The 27,913-nt window shown below is 46.3% G+C and overlaps 3 protein-coding genes and 1 long non-coding RNA gene across 4 annotated transcripts in view; 2 read left to right on the forward strand and 2 right to left on the reverse strand.

Moving 5' to 3' along the window:
- The window catches only part of HERC1 (HECT and RLD domain containing E3 ubiquitin protein ligase family member 1), a 146,045-nt gene extending 128,507 nt beyond the window's left edge, over nt 1-17,538 (forward strand). The window contains exons 68-78 of the mRNA XM_080934559.1: nt 309-411; nt 2,344-2,513; nt 4,001-4,139; nt 6,424-6,593; nt 7,647-7,816; nt 8,064-8,229; nt 9,179-9,255; nt 10,463-10,715; nt 11,184-11,336; nt 13,332-13,637; nt 16,677-17,538. Of these exons, the coding sequence (XP_080790685.1) occupies nt 309-411; nt 2,344-2,513; nt 4,001-4,139; nt 6,424-6,593; nt 7,647-7,816; nt 8,064-8,229; nt 9,179-9,255; nt 10,463-10,715; nt 11,184-11,336; nt 13,332-13,637; nt 16,677-16,862 (1,893 nt within the window). The 3' untranslated portion in view covers nt 16,863-17,538. The remainder of the gene's footprint in view (nt 1-308; nt 412-2,343; nt 2,514-4,000; nt 4,140-6,423; nt 6,594-7,646; nt 7,817-8,063; nt 8,230-9,178; nt 9,256-10,462; nt 10,716-11,183; nt 11,337-13,331; nt 13,638-16,676) is intronic.
- Nucleotides 17,539-21,001: 3,463 nt separating this feature from the next.
- On the reverse strand, nt 21,002-24,007 carry FBXL22 (F-box and leucine rich repeat protein 22). Its single transcript, XM_080934395.1, has 2 exons — nt 23,532-24,007; nt 21,002-21,401 (listed from the first exon to the last, which is right to left on the reverse strand). The coding sequence occupies exons 1-2, from the start codon at nt 23,864-23,866 to the stop codon at nt 21,008-21,010; spliced, it is 729 nt and encodes a 242-aa protein (XP_080790521.1). The 5' UTR covers nt 23,867-24,007; the 3' UTR covers nt 21,002-21,007.
- LOC308434225 overlaps nt 23,743-27,913 on the forward strand; it is a 34,077-nt gene continuing 29,906 nt past the window's right edge. The window contains exon 1 of the long non-coding RNA XR_013975469.1: nt 23,743-23,867. This is a non-coding gene — a long non-coding RNA (uncharacterized lncRNA). The remainder of the gene's footprint in view (nt 23,868-27,913) is intronic.
- Nucleotides 24,032-27,913, reverse strand: part of USP3 (ubiquitin specific peptidase 3) — a 68,331-nt gene continuing 64,449 nt past the window's right edge. The window contains exon 15 of the mRNA XM_080934394.1: nt 24,032-27,866. Coding sequence (XP_080790520.1) covers nt 27,701-27,866 — 166 coding nt within the window. The 3' untranslated portion in view covers nt 24,032-27,700. The remainder of the gene's footprint in view (nt 27,867-27,913) is intronic.

Genomic DNA, 27,913 nt, shown 5'->3' on the forward strand with positions numbered 1-27,913 from the left:
TGTTGTTTTAAAAGGCCATGATTTCTTTGGTTTCTGATGCTCAGTGGAATACTTCCACTTCACAAGTTTCCACGAATGTTAGCCGGGTTTCTTGAGCCTCTGCACTCTCTCCCTCACACTCAGTTACTGCCCAGAGAGAGCACGAGGAGAAAATACTATTTGGGTAAAACAAGTCAGTAACAATTGGCCTTTTTATTGAAGACAGGATTTAGTGTTATAATGCCAGTAGGAAAGTTTAAGAGGTTTTTGCTTGCTTGTTTTTTTTTTTTTTTCCGTGCAAGCATATACTCTTTACCTTTATTTTACAGAAAGTTGATGTCCTCTGTGGAATTGGAATTAAAAAGGTCGCTTGTGGAACTCAGTTTTCTGTGGCTTTGACTAAAGATGGTCATGTGTATACTTTTGGTCAAGGTAAGGTGTCTTCTAGCCTACATTACTTTCTATACATGCATATTATAAAACAGTTTGCCTTCTAGGTTCATAGAGAGTTCTGAGTGGTGTCTACTCATTGCTACTCTCTGCTCCTATTTGATGAATTTGTTTTCAAGGACAAACTCTCCTCCATTAACTCTCAAGTGAGAGCTCTACCTCCTTTCTGCTGCTGTCAGGCTGTGAAGACTGAGAGTTATGTGTGGGTGGTGTAGAGGTGAAGTAAACTGTGACTAGAGTTTCTATCGTGGGAGAGCACTGAGTCCTCTGAGTAAGAAATGAGCTGGCTCAGGAGGGAAGGAGCTTGGTTGTAGTCATTGTGTGAGTTTGCTTTTTCTTGAGTGTGACAAAGTCCTGACATAATGGAAGAAAGGTTGTTCTGTTCCATGGGTGCAGAAGGGCCAGTACATAGTTTTATGCTCCATTGCTCAGGCGTTCTTGAAGAAACAGATTCTCTTGGGAGAATGGTAGATATGAGGTAAGAAAGGAAAGGGTTGGAGACAGGATACATCCTTCAAGCACATGCCTCCAGGCAGGCAAGATGGTTCCATGTATAAAGACACTTTCTGCCAAGCAATTAGACCTGAGTTTCATTGCAGAAATCACATGTGGAAAAAGGAAAATATTCTAACCTTAAACATATAGTATGACTTGTACATGTGCACACACAAGAGGAGGAGAAGGAGGACAAAAAGAGGCAGCAGCTGGAGGCTGGAAAGATGACTCCATGGTTAATAGCACTTGGTGCTTTTATAGATGGCTTGGCTTTGGTTCCAAGCACACACATATTATGTGGTTCACAACCATTTCTAACTCTGGTTCCAGGGGATTCAACACCCTCCTCTAGTTTCTGTGGGCACTAGGCATATGTGCAGGCACTCAAACATGTACATAAAATGAAACAAATAATATTTTTAAACGAATAAATTTATATGAGAGAAGAAGAACGATATGTCTCCAATTGCTACTTCTTCCAACCAGGTTCCACCTCTTAGTAAACATTCAGTTGTGGAAGAATCTATTGATGAAGTCAGCATCCTCTCAGAAGCACTATCAGTTTGGGTTCATTAAGCTTTTGGGACTGTTTTATATCCAAATGATAGCCACCATATAGGGACTTCTTTTCTAGATATATGTATAGAGGTATTCAGCAGGCTATTGGGAATTTGTATCTGGGACTCCAGAGGGATTCGGTATGCACATCTAGGCTAGGACATTGATTACATAGTGGTAATAGGTTGAACTCAGTCAGTGATTTCAGAATCCCAGAGAACATGTAGAGTGAAGAATACAGTAGAATTCTGGGGAATGTTAGAGCAGACGGTTTGAGTAGAGTATTGCTGAGAATAGTGAAGAGGAACTGGGAAAGTTCAGGCCATATTATCAGACAATTATGTGTCATTTTCAGGAACCAGACTCTGAGAGGCCGCCACAGAAACCAGGCAGGAGTCAACTCATGGTTTTGAGCAGAAGTATTAGGACAGCTGTACAAGTGGAAGTCAAATGGCAGATGCCATGCTTAATGGGCCTGGAGGTTGTTGATCAAGAGGGGTAAAGAGAGAGGTGGGGTAGAAATTCGAGGCTAAGACAGGTTGAATTGCATTTTCTGTTTAAGAACACGAGAAACGTGAAGGCCTTGTTAAACGTGTCAGTCCTTTCAATGTGAGAGTATTGAAAAGCCTCTTGGTTTGACTTGTGACTTTAATTTTAATTTTCTTTATAAATGAAAAGTAACATTTCATGCAGAAATAACCTTAGACTTGTTACTTAAGATCTGGTGTATTTTGCTGGAATAGCAGGTATTGCACCATGCTATGTACATGATTGTCAATCTAATGTAAAAAGTTAATGGCCTCTTAACAAAACACAAATTTCAGGGTGCCATCCATAACATTTCCTCTTGCTATCTTTCAGACCGATTGATAGGCCTGCCTGAGGGGCGTGCTCGTAATCACAATCGACCCCAACAAGTCCCTGTCCTGGCTGGAGTGGTCATTGAAGATGTGGCAGTTGGAGCTGAGCACACACTTGCTTTGGCATCAACTGGAGATGTCTATGCTTGGGGTAGCAATTCAGAAGGGCAGGTAAATGTCGTATCTGCTGCTCTTGCATACTCTAGAAATGTCAGTGTTGTTTATTTGTAAGAATATCTTTGTATTTTACAGTATTCATGTCCAGAGAATCCTTTGCTTGTGCAAGAAATTTTGTCATCCCTGTAGTCACAGGAGTAAGGGCAGGAACGAAAGTGAGAATGTGAAAGAGTTGAGTTTCATGTACTTATTCCTTCTGTCTATCTGTGTATGGAAGAGAAAGACTTAGGTAGATGTCTGAGATTGATGCATCCACAGTAGCTTTCAGCCCACAAGCAGAGCCATCCTTGCTTCCTCCCATAATCTCAGATCTGACTGTCCATAGAATCAGAGACCAGGAAGTTGTGCTTGCAGTGACTTTATTTTTTATTATTAAATGTGTTTTAATACTCTTCTCCATTTCTGTATATCACAACACCGAGATTCTGCTCTTAGGGTCTCTCTGCAGAGGCTAGGGAGTGCAGGCTACGGTTTCACCCCTCACTTAAGTGTGTTTGAATGCGTAAGTGTAACACATATCGGTATATAGTGATACACACATCAATATATAATGCAATATATATAACCAAGGAGAGCACATTGATTAAAGATACACAAAAATTTGGCATCATTTCCAAATTTAAATAGTAAAAATAAAAATGTGTCATGTGCAACAACAAGCATATTCAAACGTGTAAATTCACATCCAGTGTCTCTGGTCCTGTTCTGTCACATTAGACCCACTTACAATGGCAAACCCTAAGGTACTGCCGGGAAGAGTGTGTTCGCTTGCAAACAAACAGCAGAGCCCAAAGCAAAAGCCTGTTCTGGTGAAGCCTCCCATGTGGGTGAACACTAAAAATTGACTGTTCTCACGGTCGCAGTAATGTTGATGAAAGGTGAATTAATGGTGAAGAGGCTTGGGAATCCCTAGGTTCTGTTAGGCTGTGACAAGATCCTCCTTGATGTTGAGCACTGAGCTGCTACTGAGAACAGAGCACTGGAGTCCATGCATGTTTTATATCTGCGTGCAGTCATCAGAAACCAATGTGTCTTAAGGAAGAGCTCTGGAGAGCCTTCTTTTTTCACTTAAGAAAAACTCTTACCCTTCCCAAAATACCCCTTCCAAGAATCCAAGAGTGTGACCAACTGTTAAGACTAGTCTGTAAGTTGACTGGTCCTATTGCCACTTGCCTTCAGACAGTGAAACTTTTTTTTAAGATTTATAATACATATACATATGTATATGTGTGTGTGTGTGTGTGTGTGTGTGTGTGTGTATGCTGTAGCTGTCTTCAGACACACCAGAAGAGGGCATCAAATCTCATTACAGGTGGTTGTGAGCCACCATGTGGTTGCTGGGATTTGAACTCAGGACCTCTGTGATAGAGAAATCAGAATTTATTCATTATTGATATTACTGCATGACACAGATGTTAATAGATTTTGTAGGCTTGCCTTCTGCCTCTTCAGTCTCTGTGCATTTGCTTTTTTATTATTAGCTTGGCCTAGGCCACACCAACCATGTGCGTGAACCAACCCTGGTAACAGTCCTGCAAGGGAAAAACCTCCGTCAGATTTCTGCTGGCCGCTGCCACAGTGCTGCGTGGACAGCCCCGCCTGTCCCACCGAGAGCACCAGGTGAGGGACAGACCACTGTACTCTTCTAGCTGTTCTTCTGCCTGAAGTTCTGACTGCACCCAGACTGTCTAAAACCGTCAGGACTTCGGGAGTACTCTGTTTGCTACAAGCACCATAAATATTTCATGTCAGGCATTTCTTCTGCAGACTTCAGTGTATAACCAGGCTTCATGCCCGCTTTCTTCCTCTCCAGTCTCCAAAGAACACAGCATCTTTTTTTAGACAAATAAGTTAATTAAATTAGAGCATCTACTAAGTATACATATTTAGATAAGTATAAAAATACTTGTATAGATAAAAGGGTAACAAACAAAACTGGCCATGGTGATCCAGTTTAATTCCAGCACTTGGGAGGCAGAGGCAAAGGGATCAGTGTAAACTCCAGCCCAGCCTCATCTGCAAAGAAAGTTCCAGGACAGACAGAAAACCCTGTCTCAAAAAACACCAAAAAAAAAAAAAAAAAAAAAAAAAAGTGACGACTGCTTAATAAGGCTTACAATTACAGAGATACTGAGGAGGCAGAGTCGAGGCTAGCCTGGTCTACAGAAAAAGTTCCAGGACAGCCATGCCCACATAGGAAAACCCTGTGTTAAAAACCTAATGAAGTAAAATAAAAGCTCTGAGGTATCATATTCCTCACTCTGGTAGCCATTTGAAACAAGATGTTTACTCAGTGACTCAATACAAGTCTAGTTACTGCCATTTTATTCTATCATAGAATATGAATAGTGGCTGCTTCTAGTTTTAATTTTTTAAAAAATATTACAAAATCAATGTAGTCATTTTATAAAAAAGACTTGAAAATATAAGGCAAGACTGACAAAAGAGCTTAGTCAGCAAAATACCACCAGGATCTGAGTCCAAACATCCACAAAGAAGCCAAGAGTGTTAGCACAAATTTGTAATCCCAATGCTGAGGAGGCAGAGGCGAGCAAACCCTGGGGCTCACTGGCTAGCCAGCCTGGCCTGATCAACAAGTTCCAGACCAATGGAAGAAGACCCTGTCTCCAAACACAAGGTGGATGGTCATCCTGAGGAATGACCACTTACACATGCATGCATACACAAAAACATGCATAACTGTCTCCTTTAATAAGGCCCTCTGACTGGCTCTGTCTTTCATTTCCCTCAACTGTAGCATTCCCATTTTTGTGTTACTGCTTGTCCAAGCCCTCTGGTGTCCTGTCTAAGGTCTTAGAGTTTCTGGATCCATGTGTGACTGAGTATTTAGAGATTCCTTCCATTTTTCTTACCTCCCTACTTCACAGCAAGTCCTTGGGAAGACTCCTCAGAGAGATTTTTTTTCTTAAGGACTAATTGTCATGAAGGAGACGAATACTTGGTCTCATTTGCATCATGCGTTAATATGAGATTGGTAATTATTAGTAGAAAAGGAAGAATTTGCCCCCTGCCCCAACTGTTTTTGTCTCTTTATTCAAACAGAAATAATTAAAGAAGAAAAGACCAATTTTCCTGTGTTTTCTGTTTTGGGAGGGTTTTTGTGTTGTTTTAATTTTGTGTGTGTTTGTTTTGTTTCATTGTTTTGAATTTTTAGGATGGTCTCATGTAAGCCAGGCTGGTCTTAAACTTAACATATAGCTGAGGATGGTCTTGAACTTCTGCAGGAACTATAGGCCTACAGCACCACTGCTAGGCTTACGATACTTGTTCTTTTAAATGTTAAAGACTAGTACTCTCTGTAAAAACTAGTCAGTGTTTTATTGCTATAAAAAGATACCAAGACCATGGCATCTTTTATAAAAGAAAACGTTGAATTGTGGCTTACTTATACTTTCAGAAGTTTAGTTCATTATCATGGCAGCACACAGGCAGACAGGGACTGGAGGGAGTAGCTGAGAGTTCTGCATCTGCATCTGTAGGCAGCAGGAAGAGAGACTCTGGGATTGGAATGGGCTTTGTGAAACCACAAAGATGACCGCCCCCCATCCCCCCACCCCCCCCTCCAGTGATGCTCTATCCAACAAGACCACACCTGCTAATCCCTTCAAATAGTACCACTCCCTGGTGAGCAAATATTTAAATCTGTGAGTCCTTGAGGGTCATTCTCATTCAAACCATCACAAATACTGAAGCATCCAAAAAATAAAACAAAATAAAATAAGATGAATTAATGGGTAGAAGAATTGATATAGAACAGTATATATAGCAAAATATTAAGTAAAATGAAAATGGTTAGATTGGGTGTCCATTGAGTGATTATCTTATTTCCCTGTTAAAGTTTTCAAAATACTCAGAATTGAAGCATTGCATTTGCTTTGGGCAGGTGTGTCAGTGCCTCTCCAGCTGGGCCTGCCTGATGCTGTACCCCCGCAGTATGGGGCACTGAGGGAGGTGAGCATCCACACTGTGCGGGCCAGGCTGCGGCTGCTTTACCACTTCTCTGACCTCATGTACTCGTCCTGGAGGCTGCTGAATCTCAGCCCCAACAACCAGGTAACGTGCTAGACGGGGACGTGGCACCCATGGTGTACTAGCAGGTTCCAGAGACTTTCTGCCTTTGAAACATCCTCTCATGGTGGCAATGTGCTGTGTTCACTGTCTCAGGAAGAGGTCACCAGTTGTAACTCCATTGTGTTGCTGATGTGGGAACATGTGAACACAGAGTGCTTTAATTAGTTCAGAACTGGAGGAAGCATGGGTGACCAAGCATCTCATAGCTCCTGCCCCGTTTGATACGTGATATTAAGTGGATGGCGTGTGGCCAGATGGGAAAGGTTCTCCTAGCCTACACAAAGTATCTGGGTCCCACCCCAGTCCTGGAAAAAGAAAGGGAAAAAAATAAGTTCACAGTGCTAGTAGTACCATAGAGCAGGGTGCTAAAGAATCAAGTCAGCTGAGATGTTTAAAAGACTTCTTTCTCCTCACAAAGGAGCATTCTTAATCTAGTAAAGGAAAGTTGGGGAAATAAAGGAAATAGGGCTATTTTGTCTGTCTTATAGATCAGTCCCACATTTACGAAGAAAGTGGTTATTTAATAAGTAAGCATGTCTGCCAAAATGTGTACCTGTTTATATGAGTAAGAACCTTCAGATCACCATTTATGAGAGGAAGGGATAGATGTGACATTTGTTTTAGACGAGGCATCAGACAGGTGGGAGGGTGCTCTGTGGAGCTAGACTGTCAGCAGGCTCTAGTTAATTGAGAAATGTCTGATACAAAGCCATGTGAGAAATATCTAAATAGTACATTTTCCCAGTGTTGAGAATTTACGTGTACACACCCAAACTGAAAAGCAACGCATGCTGTCACTGGTGTTATCTCTGTGTGGATGGATAATGGTTGATCGGATACCACATCTGTATTTCTCCTTTTTTTGTATTTTTTAAGACTTAAAAAAAATATGGTAACCACATTTTATCAGTATTTTTTTAAGTTAACTAATTGCAACTGATATTCAGTTCTATGTAGAAAGAAATTATATCTTAAAGTTCTATTTCTTTTAAGTCCTGTATTATGCCATCTTTGATCTCCTTATGTTGTTTACAGAACAGCACATCTCATTACAATGCTGGAACATGGGGCATTGTACAGGGACAGCTTCGGCCTCTGTTAGCTCCAAGAGTGTACACGCTCCCCATGGTACGCTCCATAGGGAAAACCATGGTCCAAGGCAAAAATTATGGGCCACAGATTACTGTAAAGAGAATATCAACCAGGTAGGTCATGTATGTTTCACTCAGTAGCTAGAATTGTTTAGAATATTACTGCTAACTCATCTCTGTGTGCCCGTGCAAAAGATAGTGACAGCACTCACACACAGTCCCCGTGTCTGTTCACTGATAGGAAAATGCCATCAAGGATCTTTGTGGTGATCTGTGGAGGTGAAGATTGTGTTATGTCACTCCTGATGTTTTGTTGGTGGTGGTAGTTTTCCTTTATTTCTTTTCTTTTTTCTTTTTTTAGAGGACGAAAGTGTAAGCCCATTTTTGTTCAAATAGCAAGACAAGTGGTAAAACTAAATGCATCAGACCTCCGTCTGCCCTCCCGTGCATGGAAGGTTAAGCTGGTTGGAGAAGGAGCCGATGACGCTGGAGGCGTGTTTGATGACACCATCACAGAGATGTGCCAGGTACCTGCGTGCCGTGTCCCTCCTGAGCTCTGTGAATAGTGTTGACTGTTGCCAGTGCTGGTACATGCTGCACGGGGTCATCTCTGGGTCGCGTCAGTGTGACCTGGGAGCATCTCTGGGTCTTGTGCTTCTAGTGCTACAGAGAGAATTTCCGTGAGTTTGGAAAATGCCTCAGCACATGAAGGTCAGTGACGTAGGTGTCACTGATTACTGTTACTTATGCTGCACTAGAAGAAACAGTGATGATATGTGAACACATTCATGGAGGAGACAGATGAAGGACCACTGTGTGCTCTAGAGCACAGTGGGTCCACCGGGCTCCAGAAGAATAGAAAAAATGAATGTTAAGGAGTTTAAACTGGGCCGAAGAGACTGCAGTGAATAGAAGCACTAAGCTCTTCCAGAATTCCCAAATTTCAGCCCCGACTCTTGGCTCAGAGAGTTCGATGCCTTCATCTGGCTTTCAAGGACACTGCTCATGTGCAGTACACAGACAAAATGCACACAGAATACCCGTACAAGTAAATAAGTTTTTTGAAATTAAAACTATTTTTTTTTTAAGTTTGGACCATTTCTGATTTTAGAAGCCATACTGGCAGATGCTTGAAGATTAGTCTTGTTCCTTCTACTTTGTCTGCTGAACCCTGTGGCTTGAGTAACACTCGGCTGTCACTGCTGAGTCAGTTTGGAATTTCAGCGCTCCCTGTACATAACTCCCCAGCTGCTCACTAGTGACCTCGAATTCTGGCTCTTCATTCTTCAGATTTCTCACACAGAAGACTTCATATTTCACTTTAACTTGAAATCACAAAAACAACTAAACTTAGAAGTTACTGAAGTATAGCATTATAAATTCCTCAAGATGTTCCCTTGCCAGTATTATTTTTAATGTAGTTTGATCTCTTGATGCATTTGCTTGTCAACTCTCAACTAAACACTTTCTCTGCAGGAACTGGAGACTGGTATAGTTGACCTTCTCATACCCTCTCCTAATGCTGCTGCAGAAGTCGGTTACAATAGAGACAGGTAAAACAGGCGTGTCTCCCAGATGTCTTAACCACAGTCACCTACTGAATGCTTCCTGTTCTCAGTGCTTCGTACATGTTCCCCACTAAATCCTTATTATCACTTCAAGGCAATGCACCTGTCACCCCTGTCACGGTGAGAGACAGCCGTTGCTATCCTCACTCAGTACTAAGTGACAGATTGACGATAATCCAGAGGGAAGAGGAAACTCAGAGTGGCTTCTGAGCCTTGGCTGCCTTATGTTTCTCCGGCTGTGAAGCTTCTTTGTACCATGATTCATTTAGGGTGCTGTGCTGAATACCATGTCATGAAACTGGTTGTTCACAGTCTACTGGTGTCCTTGTATTTGCAATTAAAATTTTTGATCTTGCTCTAAAGACTTAGAAGTTAAAAGCAAAATGATTACAGAATGTGGAGCATTCTTGAGCAGGAGGCTAGTCGGCCATTTACTTGCTCTTGATGTTTTTCTAAGCATAGCTGGGTGTGTGGGCTCATGCTCCTAACCCTAGCATTTGAGAAGTAGAGACAAGAGGATCGTGAGTCTGACACTAGCCTGAGCTTTGTAGTAAGGCTCTATCTTAAAAAACAGAAACAAAATATGAGCTGCAGAGATGACTCAGTAAGTAAGAACACTTGAAAACAAGAGCACCTGAGTTCTAATCCCAGGCACATAAAACCTGGGTATGACTGTGCCTGGAACTGAGACAGGCAGATTCTGAGAGCTCACTGGCTGGCTAACCTAGCCAAAACCAAGTGAGCTTCACAAGAGATTCAGTCTCAAAAAAAAAAAAAAAAAAAAAAAAAGGTAAAAGGCAGGTATTGGGCTCACACCTTTAACCCTAGCACTCAGGAGCAGCAGCAGGCAGGCTGATCACTGTGAGTCTGAGGTCAGGTCTGTTTGCATAGTTTGCTCTCAATCTCTGTCTCACACGGGGTGGGGGTGGGGCTGATTCAGAATGTTGCCCCTGTGCTGCCCAAAGCCACAGTCCTGTGTAGTCTGGTGAGCTGAGCTTAAGCTGGGCCTGACAGGACATGCTTACATTTCTAGCCCATGAAGCCAAAGGAGGGGCAGTGGGGGGCTTAAACTTTAATGAAGTAGCCACATGTACTTAATAACTGCATAGATCTAATGTGATGCTCTCCTGTGGGGAATTGTTTCTAATGGGAGGAGTCCTCCGCTGAAAGAGTTGCTTTTTTTTTTTCACAGGTTCCTTTTTAATCCCTCTGCCTGCCTTGAGGAACATTTAATGCAGTTTAAGTTCTTAGGAATTTTAATGGGGGTTGCCATTCGTACAAAGAAGCCTCTGGACCTTCACTTGGCCCCTCTGGTATGGAAACAGCTGTGCTGTGTCCCGCTTACCTTGGAGGACCTGGAGGAAGTGGATCTGCTTTATGTGCAGACCCTTAACAGCATCCTTCACATTGAAGACAGTGGCATTACTGAAGAGAGTTTCCATGAGGTAAACCCTGGTACATCTGGGCTTCTGTAACTGCTGACTTCCTGTGTTCTCCGATCAGAAGTTTTCTGTGTAGAGTCAGATGTTGTTGGCCCGACCTTGGCATGTCTGGGCCAAGCTACCCTGGTAGCTCAGTCTTAGTGGTCCAGGGAGCCACTAATATGTGGAGCTGGCTCCAGCCCCCAGCTTTTGTGTCTTGTACTTTAACAATTTCTCTGCCCATCAGAGTGGACAATCAGGGGCACAAGTGGGGAGAGAGGCCTAGGTAGCCAGAGCACAACAGTCCTGGTCTGGGACAAAGATGTGCCTTTTTTACCTGTAGCAGACAGGTCAGTCCCTGGTCTTGAGCACACCTGCCAGGCCTGCCTCATTTATAGAACTAAAGCCTTGACTTTATTACTGTCTTATATATGAGACAAGCTTTTTGTTATCCTCCTTACTGTGTATTAAAGTTTATTTTTCTTTTTTTAGATGATTCCTCTTGATTCTTTTGTGGGCCAGAGTGCTGATGGTAAAATGGTTCCCATAATCCCTGGAGGAAATAGTATCCCACTCACATTTTCCAATAGGAAGGAGTATGTGGAGAGGGCCATTGAGTATCGACTTCACGAGATGGACCGGCAGGTAAGGTGAAATGCCACGGTGTAGGAAGTGGCCTAGAATGCTTTAATTTGTCCAGACAAGAGCTCACTTACTTCCAGACCTGGGCATCAGTTGCCGTCCATGCACAGACTCACTTGCGTCCCTATTTCAGACCTTATTAGAGACTTCTTAGCTATGTCTTACCACCCACATCCTTAAATCAGCCCCGAGTTGGCCGTTGTTGTGTGAGGCTGTCTCCTCACTCCTCCTCACACATCTGTCTGGCCTATGTCTTCTAACTGCTTCCACACACAGTGCCCACGCCAGCCCTAAACACTCGGTCTTACAGCCTCACGAGAGCCTCTTTCCTGCTCCTGATGCAGACCCTCGAGCCACACACAGCTAGGAGTGTGCTTCCTCCACAGTCCTGCCTTACTGTGAAATCACCCCTTGTCTCATATGTGGTGCATGTGGCGGCCCAAGGGCACTGAGGTCTGTGTCCTCAGTCATCTGTGCTCTCCTCGGTCTGTGCTGAAGCATGAGTAAGCGTTGAATTAATGATGGGGTAAGAATAAGTGACCTTAGGAACTGATGTGTCCAAAGTTGGTTCTTTCCATAAAATGAATAATAGTTTCAGTGTTTTGTTTTTTTAGGTTAGATTGGGTCCTTTTTAACTCTGCATCCAGGCTCTGAGACTGTCTAAGTTCAGTTCTTTCAAGTTCCAGATTCCTCACTCCCTGGTTCCTTCTTTGAGTTTGGCTTTGGGACCAGCTCAGTTATTAAACTTTTCTTTAGTTTAACAAAGGTAGGTTCAGTCAGTGACAGTGTTTATAGGACTAAGGTTCAGGGTTTATCTCTAGTTCATGATGGAGTGAGGACAAAGAGAAAGAGAGAGAGAGAGAGAGAGAGAGAGAGAGAGAGAGAGAGAGAGAGAGAGAGAGAGAGAAAGGGGGAGAGAGAGGCTGAAGATTAAGATCATGCCATGCAAAACAAATGTAATACCACTATGTGCCCTCAGCCGTGATGAATATTCACAATCTTCAAAGTGTAGTGTTCTGCCAAGTGCCAGGTCTCGCTGTGTTTAGTGTGTTCCTTTGGGTGCTCTGGGAAATAAGGGTTATTATCAGCCACTCACAGAAGCACAGAACCAACCTATAGAAAATAAGAATATACCTACCACAGACCCAAGATCCAGAGCCAGGCTTCACTGCAGCCTGGTTTTGCTGGCCATTCCTCTGAGCTCTAACTGTTTGCTGTCCTTGTTCCTCTCAGTGAACTGTCCCTTTGTTTCCACTTCCACCTCATCTTGTAGAATTGAGTGCTCTTCCTGTGATTGTCCCCAGTCATTTCCTTGCTACCTCAAAGCAGCCAGCCTTACACCTTAGCATCATACTGCGTCCAAACAGTTTTTGTTTCTGTTTTACTGGCCGTGCTTGGTTTTGACACTCTATAGCATGAATATGCCCCTTAATACCTTAATGCTATGGGCAGTCCCTCAGCCCAGGACAGTAATCAGAGCATGAGTTATACAACCCCAGGACCTTTCCTGGGTCATGGAGATAACACCCAGTGAACTTGTCATCGTAGTGAACAGTGGTTACCTCATTGTTCACGTGAGAAAATTACAATGATTGTAAGTGGTGCATCCCAGGTGCTCTGACTAAATGTTTTTGCCTTTATTGACTTCCTATTGTACATTCTTTGTGCTTTTCAAAAATTGTTTTGCAATGGACACAGTTTTGACAAGGATAGCCATCTATACCATACCAGTCCTCAAGAGCTGCTTATGTGGATGAGGACACGGACCAGCAGCACAGCACACTTTACACAGCACACAGCTACATATGGCTAGAAACGTGAGGGGGTAGGGGTAGCTACTGAGACTTGAGACTGGGAGTGTGAGAGTCCCAGAGCAGGGTAGGGCTCAGACAAGGTGGCCCTGGCTGCAGACCTCAGGCCTGGAATGGACAATGGTCATGATGAGTGTGTGTCCACTACACCAAGTGTGTGTTAAACAAACTATTCTGATGGGCACAGGTGGCTGCAATTCGAGAAGGGATGTCCTGGATTGTCCCTGTACCATTGCTGTCCCTCCTCACGGCCAAACAGCTGGAACAGATGGTGTGTGGGATGCCTGAGATCTGTGTGGATGTCCTGAAGAAGGTGGTGCGCTACCGTGAGGTGGACGAGCAGCACCAGCTGGTGCAGTGGCTCTGGCGCACACTGGAAGAGTTCTCCAACGAGGAGCGAGTGCTCTTCATGCGCTTCGTGTCTGGGCGCTCCCGCCTGCCAGCCAACACCGCCGACATTTCCCAGAGGTTTCAAATCATGAAGGTCGATAGGGTAAGTAGGTAGTTTTCCTCCCTTGGTTAAAGTTTTTTGTTTTCTTCTCTGTTACTTGACTGCCAAGGAACCAAAATTTAGACCTCCACACAGTCTGCCCATTCATGTTTTAGCTTTTAGATTGTCCAAATCTAAAACCGTTGAGCAGAAAACTTGAGTTTCCCCGAGGTGTGGAGAGCATGCTGCCACAGCCCCTCCCTGCCCTCGTGCCTCCCCACCTCAGGCCCTGTGCCTTTCCACGTGTGCTTGTGTGCCAGGCTCCAGTCCTGTTTGCACACCTGCTGTGCAGGAACCAGGAGATGTGGGCAGCAGGTGTGTGCCACCATGGGAGTGCACAGGGTAGAGGCCTTAGCAGACCAGGAATAGACAAGCTGAGAGAGAGTCTGAGGTCTGAGGCACACTGCAGTCCAGAGCCGGCTCTACTAGCCGCTCTCCTCAGAGACCTGTCAGGAATCCTGACAGACCCTAGGGCAAATGCTGCTAGTCCTCTCCACAGTCAGGCTTCTGCCTGTCTCTCCAGCACAAAGTCCTCTGGGATTCTTTCCTGTGCTTTCTGCCTGATTTCCTTGGGGCCTCCATGCTCTAGCACAACTCTTAGCTCATCTTGGTCCCCCTCTTTACTCAGCCATAGCCCCTCCCCTTCCTTGCGTGTGGGCAGTCCTCCCAGCAGGTGCGTGGTGTTTGATGGGAAAGGGGAAGGGAAGAAAGCTACCACCCCCACACTTTCCTCAGTTTCAGCGTCTGCCCTGTGTTCTTCAGTCTTTAGCTGCTCCTGGAGGTTGCTGTAAAGCAGTGGTTCTCAACCCTCCTAATGCTGTGACCCTTTAATACAGTTCTTTATGTTGTGGTTACCCCAAGCATAAAATTTTTTCATTGCTACTTTGTAACTGTAATTTTGCTGTCATTATGAATCATATATAAATATCTGGTATGCCTCCTGCCGCCTCCAGCTGGAGCCCTGCTCCTGGCTAGGGCCTGGGTTCACTGGGACTGCTGTGCTCGGGGATGTTATGAAAAGAGCCTTTCCTCACCTTTGCTGCATGACTAGCCAAAGGCTATAAGCTGTTTTGTTGTTGCAGGGTGTGGTGGGAAAGGGGTAATAGCTCCCTTCTATTTAGTCCTGGAAGTGATCCTTGCCTTGAGTGTACCCCAGGCTGCCCTGTCACCCCCAGGAGTTAATCTGCTAATCTCCTGCCTCAGTAAACTGACCACTGGGGGGGTGTCTTCCTTTATGGCTCCTAGATCACTTCTCTGGTATCCACATTTAGGTAATCTGAGCCATCTATGTCCTCAGCTTTTCTGCCCATTTCTCTGTAAGCAGTGGCTCTCACACACAGAGGCTAATGAGCCTCTCCCTCAGAGGATGCAGATGCCACCATTGAAATGCAGCCCAGGTTTTCCAGGGGCTCTGAGGAAGAGCACTGATTCAAAGAAAGCCAAACTAGGGAGGGTGGGGCTAGGACATAACCAGTGGGAACACTGCAGAGAGACATTTACTATTAAGTACTGTGTAGCCAGCTGTGGTACACACTGTGAGCCTACTACCTAAGGAGGAGTTCAAGTTAGGTCCAGCCTGAGCAAATAACATACCCTGCGTGTCTTAGGGTTTTACACTGTGAGCAGACACCATGACCAAGGCAACTCTTATAAGGACAACATTTAATTGGGGCTGGTTTACAGGTTCAGAGGTTCAGTCCAGTATCATCAAGATGGGAGCATGGCAGTGTCCAGACAGGCCTGGTACAGGAGGAGTTCTCCATCTTTATCTGAAGGCTGCTAGCAGAACACTGGCTCCCATGTGGTTAGGAAAAGAATCTCACTGCCCACTCTCACCGTGTCACACTTCTCTAACAAGGCCACAGCTCCAATAGTGCCACTCCCTGGGCCAAGCATATTCACTATCTAAAAATAAAAAACAGGGCTAGAAAGACGGTTCAGAGGTTCAAGAGCACTGGCTGCTCTTCCAGAGGTCCTGAGTTCAAGTCCCAGCAACGACATGGTGGCTCACAGCCATCTGTAATGAGCTCCGATGCCTTCTTCGGGTGTGTCTGAAGACAATGACTATACTCACATACATAATATAAATAATCTTTTTTAAAAACCATAATATCATTACTGTTCTTGCAAATAGTTTGGAAAATGGTTGTTAGCAAGGAGGGTCAGAGAAGATATATAATCTGCTCTCAGACAGAAGCCATTTTCAATTTCGTACTTTTAAAATTCTTCTTTAAAGCCAAGTGTAGGGGCATACTCTCAGTACTTGGGAGGCAGAGGCAGGTACATCTTTGTGAGTTCAAGGCCAGCCTGGTTTGTATATTGAGTACCAAGCCAGCCAGAGTTATATAGTGAGACCCTGTGTTTAAAGGGACCAGAGGCTTTTTTAAAATTAAAAAAAAATCTTTCCAAGCTAGGCAGTGGTGGGATACACCTTTAATCCCAGCACTGAGGAGCCAGAGGAAGGTACATCTTGGTGAGTTTGAGGCCATGCATCCTGGTCTACAGAGCAAACTCCAGGACAGCCAAAGCTATACAGAGAAACCCTGTCTGGGAAAAAAAGAAAGAAAGAAAATCCAACTTTATAAACACATTCCTGGTGATGGTTAGTTAAGTGCACACCCTGGGTTTCCCTGCTTTGTCCTCACCAGCTGTAAGCAACAGTGAGGTGCTTTAGACCACACTGCAGCGGAGATGGGGCAGCCTCACTCTCTGTGGGGATCCCCACATGACCTTGCTCTGCGGAGGGAGCTAGCTCTGACTTTCTCTTACTCTCTGCCAAGGTCTGGGTGGTGTCCTCTGAAGTCACTGTCAGGGCTTGCTGCTTTCCTACAGGCTATTGGAGGGAGTGGGGAGGAGGCCCACTAAAAGTGTCTGGGGCCACGACACTGGGTCCTGTGCACTTTGTGCCCAGACTCTCTGCTTCCATGCAAATCAACCAGAAGCCAGCAAGAAGCTCTCTACTGTCTGAGGGTGGGGTAGTGAGTAGCCCCACACTCCCTGGGTTGGCAGTGCTCTTGGTAATGGCTCTCTGTCTCTCCACAGCCTTATGACAGTCTGCCTACCTCACAGACCTGCTTCTTCCAACTGCGGCTGCCCCCCTATTCCAGCCAGCTGGTCATGGCGGAGCGTCTGCGATATGCCATTAACAATTGCCGTTCAATCGACATGGACAACTACATGCTCTCCAGAAACGTGGACAACACGGAGGGCTCTGACACTGACTACTGACTGCGAGGGTGCAGTCGCCGCCTTCCCAGTAGTGCGCTTCAGAGTTCACGTTGATAGACTTTTATGGTAACTACATAGATGTTTTAGAAACATAAGCTGACATAAACGGTGGCCACACTTAGTTACTTCAAATGAAACAAATTAGATGGTTTTATTTTTCTGTGATTGTACAAAACAAAAAGCAGAGACAAACTGCTCAGTCAAGTTTTCCTCTGTATGTTTGGTCACTTTGGATAAGTTTGCATGGAGCCATTTTGGTGCAATTTTAGTTGAGAATGATACATTTTTGTAAGCCCACCCAGTGAACATGAAATTGTACATTGTGTATAATTGTTCATTAGAAAGGACAGTTTTACATGAATATTCATATATTTATTTTGTTTTAGTTTGATTCGCCTGTGCAGGGTTCCTTATGCAGAGAAATAAAGCCGATGCAGGAATCAGATTGGGGGCTGCGGTTGTTGGTCCGGGGGCCTCGGGCTGGGAGTAGAAGCAGATCTGCACCCATTCGGATGAGCTCTGCTGTCTGCCTGCCAGTGTCTCTGCCTTTTGAGCCATTCAGAAACTGGGGACAGATTTCATCTGAAAAAGACACCTAACAAGGATCACAGGATCACGTGGTGGGAGAAGCAGGGCTTTTTGTGCCTCCCCTTTGTCCTGGCATCCTGGGTCTCTCCGTTTGTTCCCTCACCCCAAAGCAGAGCCTTTGGCATCACACTCCTGCTCAAAGCCTCAGCATACCTGGTGTGAGGCAGCACCTCTGTGCCAGTGCCATGTGGTAAAGAAGACAGGTTGAGCCATGATGGCAGCAAAGGACAACGAGGGGACAGTGGTTCAGAAGGGATAGCTGTGTACGTGCAGGGCTTCAGCACACATGGATAAGTGGCTGTGTGCATTCATAGAAGGCTAGTGTGCGGATGAGGACTAAGAAAGAGCCCCACTTGGTAACACTGCCCTTGCGGTTATCTGTGCAAGAATGTCAGCTGAGCACGCTGGGGACAGAGGCGCTCCCGCTGCAGTGTACCAGAAAGAGTTGGAGGTCAGAGGGCAGCTTGTCTCTTCTCCTCCCACCTAATCAGTGTCACAGGCTGCTTCCTGTGGACGCAAGGGAAAGGCTATTGCTGACAGCCTGCTCAAATAAGGTACCAGGCAAGTGCCAGAATTTACCAGTGGAAAGGCAGGTGTTTGTCTGTTGTAGTAAATATTAAAATGATGGCTTACGGTATTACATCAGCCCCTGCGGTCTCACTCCCCGGACGCCCCTGAGCACATGGACTCTGTCACTTGGTCCACAAGCCGCTCTCTCCAGCCAGTTCCCTTCCCTGGCGGTTCACTCCACCCGCCTCTGTTGCTTCTGTCCCGGGTGGATACGACCACCTTAGCATGTTCCATTTCTCCACTGCCTGACACAAACATGACTCCATAGCCCGGTAACCTTTCAATCAGGTTTATATATTAAATTCTCAACCCATAAACTCCCCACACAATAAGCTTACATCCAAATTACAAAGATACAAACTGCCCTTCTGTATGAGATAAAAATCCAATTAAATCCACCTGGGTCTAGATCATCCTTCTCCGGCTCCATCAATTCCTCCAGGAGAGGAAGTCCTTCTGCCTCCTGCCTCCACTTCTGCTCCTCGACCTCGACCTTTCCCCACCATCTCTCTGCTGTCCATTAGTGTCTAATCACCTTAACATAAATCTACATTTGTCTTTCTGAATCTGAGATTTCTGACAATCCCTGATAAAGCTGAGAATCCAAGATGTCATTTTATTGAAGTTTTCATATGGAATTGGGCCCTAGAGAAAGATTCAAGTTCCTAGGGACACCAGGAGCTTCTAGACAAAGACATGGCCGTAATTCTGGGCTAAGAGAATAGGCGAATGAGGTTATGGTTCCTTTGACTCATCTGGGCTTTGTCCTAGTGACAAGCAGTGTTTTCCCTCTGAGCTGAGTGTGTGCAGTCTGCAGGCTTCTGTTTATTATAATTGAAAGTAACGCCTTGGACCTTTGACACCAAGTTTGTTCTTCCTGGAGAGTGAGCGCTTTAGCAGGATGGTGTGCCCACGGGGCCTAATGTGCTCGTCTCAGGTCTGCAGACCATGCTGCCTCCTGGCTGGAGACCTGCCTGCTTTTGGTTTTTGTTTGTTTGTTTTCCTGTTGATTCTTGAAGACTAGTGTTTCTTATTTGTAGAGTAACCATTGGGTCTCAGGGCCGAGATCTGGTTTGCCTTGGTGTACATTTACTCTTGTAGAGACTTGTATATTTCCTAAATTGCTGGCCTCATTCATTTAACAAACACATGCAGATTTATGCTCTTAATCTCAAGAAAACATAAACCCTTTACTTTTAAAAATCAAGCTTTTCCCAGATGTCCATGGACAAGTGAGTTTGTTCCAGCTCTTTCAGATCATGACCTTTGCTAGATGAAGCTGTGGCTGGCAGGCTCAGTATTTAGCAAAAAGCATGAGTTGGACATTGATTGGGAGAGCAGGTAAGAGGGTTTGGTGGGCCATTTGATCTTCCCTTTTCAGATCTGGGAGAAGTACTGTGACACAGCTCAGCACTGCATAGTAGAATCCAGGACGTTCAGCTAGTGCAGACACTGGTGTGTGTCCCCTGAACCCCACCTCACTTTCCCAGGGACTCTGGAGTCCACCACCTAAGCACACCTGGCCCTGGTCTCCACTGACTCCAGCTTGATGCGGTCTTAGGGCAGTTTTCAGCCAAAAAAGAGGCCTGACTTGAGCACTTGTGAGTAAGCAGGAAACCACATTGAAGGGTTCTTTCATTCAGATACAGATGAAAAATTAGAGCCTAGTTTTCTCTAGTTTTGCTGTCAGTGCAGAGTTAGTGGCTAACCCACCTTCCCTGAAGGTGCTGTGTGCTTGCTGAACTCTGCCTGCCAGTGGGAACGCCAGCATCACAGTTGGAACACTCCACAAAAGATTAGAAGGTGCTACCAAGGCCGGACTTGTGTGTGTTCCCTGATTCTGGACTAGGCACTGCCACAGCTCAGAAGCTGGTAGCAGCAGGGAAGCCCCTCAGCAGTGGCCAGCAGCTCGGAGGCTGTGCCTGGATGTCAGTGGAACTTCACAGGGCTTTCCCTGTGCTTGGTGGTCTGGCTCCTGCTGGCTTGAGGTTACCTTCAAGGGCTCATTTTATCCTCCCCATAATCTGTCCTCCACAGTTCCCTTCATCCAGTTCTCGGCTCCTCTCCCTGCTCAGCCATGCTGACCTCATGGCTGCCGCACTCCCCTGGCATGCTCCACGTCTGCTGCCCTGCAGTTTCTTGGACAGTAACACTTTCTGTCTGGCTTGTTTGGCTCCCTGGCTCGTTTTATGGCTCGAGTGTCACCTTCTCCATGAGATTTAGTTTGGTCAACCCCTTCTGAGTGCCTTCCCACCCCAAGGGTTGCCATCCATCCCAAGGCCTCTTTGTACCAATTACTGTCTCCATGAGAATAGAGGCTCCGTGGAAACAGAACAGAATTTGTCTTTTTCTTGTTTTCCATTTGGGCAATAAAGTAAGGAACCTTCGGATAAGGGATCGGGAAACCACTTCATAAAAAGCTGGGAAGAAAAAAAATGACGGCAGATAAATGACTTATAACTAACTAGCAGCCGGAGAAGCCCGGCTGAGCTTGCCCTGGCTGCGTTCATTTAGCCTGCTTGCCTGTCCCCTCCTGAGAGGGAGGTCACTGGGTGAACTGAGAAGGCCCTGGTCACAGGGACTTGACGACTAAAGTTGACCTGTAAGTCTAGACTCATTGCCAGAAAACCTACTCTCATTTTTGCATCAGCTAATAATGGTTCCATTATTTTAACTTTTAACTAGGGCTACTATTTTTATGTTTAAATCCTGGCTTTTTTAAAGTGGTGCATTTTTCCCTTGTGAGAAACAGAAGAAATATTGGTAACTATGAGCCATGCAGGGACGGGAGTGAGTTTTCTAGAATGGCTGGTGCATCTTGCACGGTCTGACAATGAGGAGCTAGGGAAGCCCTTGTTTCGGGTTCCTCCTCTGGCCACTCCAGTACGCAGCCCGGCCGCTAGGGCAAGTAAGCGCGAGCTACGGGAGCCGCGGGGGCGGGGCAGACGTTTAAAGAGAACCACAGTGTTTTGCACGCAACCGCTCGTTTAATAGCGCGCGCCTCCTCCATAGGAACCCGTGGGGTGAGGTACGCTTTGTCTCCCCGGTGCAGCCGAGAAAACCGAGGCCGCGCACACGCGCGCGCGCGGCGGCTGATCCGGTATCATGGCCGCACTATGTTCCGCGCTCAGGACCAGGTTCGGACAGGCGGCGCGTAGGCGCAGCAGGCCGGCGGCGCTCACGTTGCGGCAGAAGTCCACGTGCAGTGTCTGCAGCGCGCGCCCGTGCGTGGCCACGGCCGCCAGCGTGCGGTTGGTAACGCGCGCGCAGTTCTCGAGGCGCAGCGCGCGCAGGCGCGGGCAGCTGAGCAGCAGGCGCGCCAGGCAGTCGTCCGTGACGTGGCCGCAGCCCGAAAGCGTGACGGACGCCAGGTTGGGGCACCTGCGGGGGGAGAGCTTGGTGAGACGGGGCCCGAAGCGCAGCAGACAGAACTCCTTACGGGAGACTGCAGCCAGAGCCCCTGTCCTTTCATCTGCGGAATCCATTATCATGGGTCTTTGAGAGGGACAGCTGTGTGCCTTTGATCCTTCTCAAGGCTGGGATCCACGCGTGACCGGGACTCTGTGTGGAAAGGTCTCCTGGGGTGACTAGGGGTCAAACTTTCAGCTTGGTTGCTTCTTTTGGGTCAGCATCCCGAAACCAAGGGCGCTAGAGCCAGGCCCTGAAGTTGGTACAGTCTAGGACTTTTTGTAATGTGACGCGACTTTCACTGAACCTAAATTTACTTCTGTGTGGTAGAAGAGTGGGGCAACGTGTAGCCACGCACTTGTGAGGACTGAGGTTTGGGTACGCAGAGCCCACTACGGGCAGACACTTTCCAAGAGCCCAGGGTGGTCACGTGGCTTCCTCTTGGGCGGAGCCTCCAGTGGGCCTGGGCCCTGTGATCAAGTAGCTGAATCTGGCTGGATTGGGAAGTCTGGTTCCTTTCCACACCGCCCTCCCCTTAATGCCTGACCTACACCTAGCTGGGGAAGCTCATCTCCCTTGTGCCTGGGAAGATAAAAGTCATTTAAAATGTACTGGGCTTGATACCATTTCACATGCCGAGCCCATGCCTCCCTTGTGCATACTACACCTAATACCCAGTTTTGTAAATGAGACTGGCTCACAGTGGCTCAGTTGATTTGGCAAGTAGATACTTAGTGGGCCATGTAACTCCTCATAATGGCTATGAAGGAGCATTTAAGCCCTCAGCGTATTGCCTGATCCGGCCTTAAGTTTTAGACTGAAAATGACTGAGAATCCAGAACAGCCGATTCTCTTACACCCCCTAGCTCATTTTACCTTTCTCAAATTACTGTCACTCCATCTTCTCACCCGGTGACATAAATTTTCTTTTTGCAGAGAAAGGCATGAGGTGGGCATTTAAACATTTGGTCTGGGGTCAGTTGTACAATATCAGAACTGGAAACGCAATGTCCTTTGCACTCTCTGACACTGGGGACCGGTGCTTAGCAGATCCTGTAATCTTAAATCTTGCTGGTTTCAGGGATTAAACCAGGTTATCTTCCAGCAAGAATTGAACCAACATGAGACTGTGACACTCCCTCCCCCCTCCCATCACCTTGCAGTGTGATTTTTAGTCTAGTGAAACCTAGCCAAATGGCCTGGCCTGGTCTAGCCAGAGCCAAGCCCAAATCCAACTTGGGGAGAACAAGTCAGGCCGCTGTGATTATTCTTCTGTGGTGAGGCCAGCCAACAGCAGCAACTAACCCTAGATGGCAGCAGCTAGCAACCAAGCTTCTTAGCTAGCAGGGAGCTCTTTCTCCTCAGCCTTTGGCACAGCCATGTTGGCTGTAGCTGCCCTGCCCCAGAAGGTGTGACCAACCCGTTTTGTGGCTCAGCTTGTGCAAGGGATGGGGTGTGTGTGGGGGGGGGGGGTGATTTAAAGATCAAATAGAGGATGTTTTCAGGGAATTCTTAAATTTATCACAAACTCAAGTTTAATTGTGTGGTATGTATCTTGCTAAAATCCAGCAGACCTACACTGGGCCCACCACACGATGTCTCGGAGCATCCCGTTTGCCCCTGACAATTGAAATACTCCCCCTGGGCACTATGCATGATGAGTGTTCCTCACCGGTACTCTGGAACAGGCTTTGGTTCAGCTCACCTAAGCACCCCTGGCTCTCCTTCCTCATCAGCTGTTCTCAGGCTGCGGTGACTGCATTCCTGGTTGAGGAATGGTGTTTATTTCTGGCTAAAATAGAGGCCTGTGCCACCTGATGCCTCTGGGAGCCTTTTCTCAGGGCCTGACCTTGAAAATCCAGGCTCATTTGAACCTAACCAGGCTGCCAGTGAAGACGGCTGCTCTAAGGGGGCCAGCTGAACTCAGAACTTCTTTGCCACAGAAGCATCTTCAGGAGCCGAGAGCGAGCCAGTTTAACCCAACTCTTGTCACTGCCTGCCTTGGTCTTAATCTGAGCCATATTGCCCTTGGAATATGTGCTTCCCGGTCCCCCTGGAGCCAAGGCCAGCGAAGCCACACCGCTCAGGGGCAAGGTGGCCTACCTGTTGCACACCTGCAGGAGGAAATCATTAACCAGGCTCTCGTGCTGGCTGCAGATGCTCCTCTGGAAGGCGCTCTTGAGCCAGTCCTCGATGCTGCACACCTGCACACGGCTGGAATGCCAACAGATGGACAGGCTGCGCAGTGCAGGACCCAGCCGGAAGTTGTCTTTCTTAAGCTCTGCGAGGGAATGGAAGTGCAGCAGGGGCCAAAGGGTGGGGTCCTCAAACACATCTCGGAGCTGGGAGCAAGTCCTGGAGAGGCTCTTCCGACTGTCCTTGTCCAAGAAGGAGAAGAGGCACAGCAGACACTCCCGATTGAGCTGGGTTATGTGCATGGTGAGTGGTGGCCTCACGTGAGGGCCCAGCAAGGGTCTGACCTGCCTCCTGCTTCCTCCCCAGATCAGGACTGGTGGACATATATGGTTGAGGAATGGTGTTTATTTTTGGCCAACAACTGGTGCTGAAGCTCGGGGTGGAGAGGGCGGGTGTCAGGATCCAGACTTACTCGAAGCCATCTGTGGTTCGGCTTATGTTCAGAGAGCCTAACAGTCCTGGCAGAAGAGCAGCCAATTGAAGTTACAAGTTTTCCTTAAAAGGGATTCTTTTCCTCTGAGCTGATAGTGTTGAGCCCAGGGCTCTTGGCTTTTCCCAAGGTGTTTTCATTGGAGGTAATTAACTACAACAGCCCTTCCTGGGCTTGCAGCCTTTCTCCCTAGAACAGTGAATATTAGCTGTTATGTATTAGTGTGTGTCAGTGGGGATCCCCTGCTCACCCTTACTAGCAAGAGGCCAGTTCTGTCTACTGAACTAAGGGAGGTGACATGCCCCAAGCTGTCAGTGTGTGTAATCTGAGGATCGTGCTTGTTTCTTTAGCTCAGGACACTGACTGCTACCATGGAAGGATGGGCTATCGTCAAACCCCGATGGCAAACAATTTTCTTGGCCCAAATAGTTCTACATTTTTACATCTAAATGTTTTAAAAGTGTGTGTGTCAGAGACAGAGACTTGTGCATATGTTCTTGGGGGTAATTTGCATGGTTTCATTATCTGTCCTAGATAGTATTTCCCAAAATGTGAGGGTTGGCAGAGGCAACTTTCTCAGTTTCTATTTTTTAACACTTAGTTGATGGGACATGAACTGCAAACCTGAAGAGTTTAGATGCTGCATACAGCTCCCAGCTGCCCTGCCTCTTAGGAGCCGTGTGTACCTGTGGTGGGAGTGTCCAGCACAGTTGAGGGAAGGCAGTGCTATGCTGCCAATCTGGAAGTATGAAGCTGCTTAGTACATACAACATGGTGGAAACATTAAGACAATTACAGCTTCCCCTGAAAGGACTCCACAGAATCCCTTCAAGACTACCTACTCCCTTTCCTCCTGCTCATGTAGGCTACAGGACTGCCCCCTGGTGGCTGTTGCTCTGCCATTTCTTAGCTCTCCTGGAAACAATCCAGTAGTAATGCAGGAAAGAAGAAAGCAAGCCTTTAATGCCACTTTCCATCGAAAAGCCCAGCTGGTGAGGCGGAACTGGGATGTGACTGCACCCGGAATGAATGAGTCATGTGCACAACGATGCCCTCTTTCCTGGCATCATATGGACTACTAAGTTTTAATGGCCAATGACCTTGGCACAGTCATCACTTGCTTGAGGGCTACTGCCCAGTGGTGACATTGGTGAGGTTCACAAGCACATGCGCCTCCTCCTTCCTGTACTGTGGCATCTTTTCAGGGCTGCTCCTGGCCTCAGAGGACCCAAGCTCTAGAAACGGTTCTTACCTGAGCCATTCCAAAGCCTGGGCAAGAGTTGGAAGAACAGGAGAGTTTAAGGGACTGGGGAGGTTACAATGGTTAAACATATACAGTAAACAAAGAAGTAAAATCAATCTGAGCAGGTTCCACGGTGTGACACATGACACTCAACCACGGCCAGTGCATGTGACTGGTTTAATTACATCATCGGTCACTACACACTGAGTAGAATACAGTGGATAAGCATAGGTTTCTCCACCATGGAGAGAGACTTGTGTTGCCACAAACGGTTTCTATCCCCACCTGTGGGAGGACTTGGAGTTTCCTGTTCCAGGGGCAGATGGGACAGGTTATGCACGAGGCCCTGCCTCAGCATAAGCTCTGAGCAGAAAGTTGCATGCGGGTTAGACATGTAGGGAGCACCCTAGACAATACAGAGAAAAGCTTGAACGGGTGCAGTAAGGCTACAGATTAGAACAGGCACATGTACATCTGGGCACTGCGAATGGGAGCAGTCACTTCCTCAGTCTTCATGGTGCCACCAGCCATTGTTGCTTAAGTAAAGTCAAGCAATAAAGCTGCTACAAAAATTCCCAGAGATGATTCATTCCCCTTGGATGCCAACAGTGCTGCCTGTCTAATGACCACTCTCCACAACACAGCAGCCAATCTGCTGCTGCTGTTCCACCTGGTGTGACAGTGTCAGCTCTGTATTGTGTAAGTCATTATAGTTGCCTGTTCAGAGGCCAAGACACAAATGCCAGAGATGCCTGGATTAGCAGGAGCTGTGTGCAAAGTTAGATGAGACTCACATTCAGGCTTAGCTGTGATGTTACCAAGGTTCTCATATATTAGAGCAAATCATTCAACCCCCGATCTGTGGATCAAACCCGTAGACTAACAGAACCGCATATGCCTCTACCTCATGTAACGTAGCACAGTTCCTCAATTTCTTCCTGCACTAAATCTAAACTATAGTGCTTAAACATGATGCTACAGCCTTTTCTGCATGAAAATTTAGACCAGTGTTATGTGAGAGACCCTCATGCCTTAAGGAAATGTACTAGACCTGCACTGTCCTGCGTCCAGCCTTGATAAAACCAGTGTGACTGAGGAGTGAACTTTCAACTTAACCACATGAGGCCACTGTGATGATGGGTTCAAGTTAGTATATTAAGGTGCTGGTCCAGTATGTAATTTCTCTTCTGAGGGAATGCAAGAACCTGCTAGCTAATATTAAAATGGAATTGGGTCATATGTCCTCCATCAACCTCACACTGGCCAAGGAAAGCTACCAAACTTTTTTTAATTGAAAAAAAAAAAAAAAAAAAAAGATTGCTAAAAACTCTGCATGAAGTACATTTTTGTCCCTCAAGGAGGTGAATATGGAACAGGCTGTTGGATTTCTACACTCTGACTTGCAGGTTGCAGTACCTGCAAACTCAATCACTGGCCTCCAGCACTTGCCACTCACTAGCTGCCTTCTTTAATCGGACCAAATTTCAATTTGGGTTAAATCCAAATAGTGCTTCTAGCATATTTTTGTGAACAGTATTTTTTAAGCTACTGGACTTAATAGAAACTATTCTTGTTCAGAGACAAATACTTTCACCTGGTTCTGCTTCAGGCAGGGAGTAAATTAAAACCCAGAGCAGCTGACTCCACTTCTGCCTGGAAGTCAAGTCTCAGGAGGGTGAGACCCCGCCTCTGACGGTCAGACAGAATCCACACACAGGACAGCTATCACGAATCTGAGTCACAAGGCTTTAACACGTATTTGCACACTTGTCAGTGTTCCTATCCTGTCTGCCCCAAGAAAATGTTAGCAGAAGAACAAAACCAAGAAATAGAGCAATTCTGGAACTTCAGCACAGATGCAACGGAACTGGCAGATTTATTTAATGCTGAGAAACAGCAACCCTGAGACACAGGCAGTGGTGATGGCCTGGTCTACTGACCTTCAGCTACGACTGCCTACAGTCAGAAGGAATTCCTGAGCAGTCACTGAAACTGGTGGGCCACAGACCTGTGCACATGACCCTCCCGATGAAGTCGCTGACCTGGCTGCTGTGAAGACAGCAGGCAAAGTAGCTCTCAGCATGTGAGTACAAAGCAAATGCAAATGTGTCTCGATGAGAACTGAAAACATTAATATAAAAGTCAAACAGAACTAAGTTCTGGAAACTACATATAAAAATTGAATTATTACAACTAAAGCAGCCAATCAAAATGCCTGCTGAGGTTTTCTGGTAGAACAACAAAAATTAGTTGGTACCCATATTGGGTAAGTCACTACCACTGACCAAACTAAACCCCAAACTGGAAATTGAAAAGTGCATACTGAAATTAACTCTTGGATCAAGTATTTATGGAGAATGGAAATGTTGTCCGGTAGAGTTGGTGAGTCGTGGTCAGGAGGTATTACAGTTTATCTGCTCCAGCTCTGGCCTGACGCTCCACATAAAACAGAATGTAGGCCTTCGCCTTCCCAACGGTCTCCTCATCGGTCACTGTCACAGTGCTGTCATTGAAATGGAACCAGCGGCCTTCATGAACTGCATATGCTGTGTAATGTCCAGAACCAACCCTGTAAAGAAAAGCCAGAAAATTTAAAAAAAAAAAGACTATAAAGGT

The sequence above is a fragment of the Micromys minutus genome (genome assembly GCF_963924665.1).
Source record: "Micromys minutus genome assembly, chromosome: 21".
Taxonomy (NCBI): Eukaryota; Metazoa; Chordata; class Mammalia; order Rodentia; family Muridae; genus Micromys; species Micromys minutus.

What these genes read in the sequence shown, in the direction of transcription:
- FBXL22 (XM_080934395.1), bottom strand. Translation starts at nt 23,866, where the DNA reads ATGCACATAACCCAGCTCAATCGGGAGTGTCTGCTGTGCCTCTTCTCC. An exon ending in CTCCTGCAGGTGTGCAACAG is followed by an intron (nt 21,402 to 23,531) that starts GTAGGCCACCTT and finishes CTCCCCCCGCAG; the next exon opens with GTGCCCCAACCTGGCGTCCG.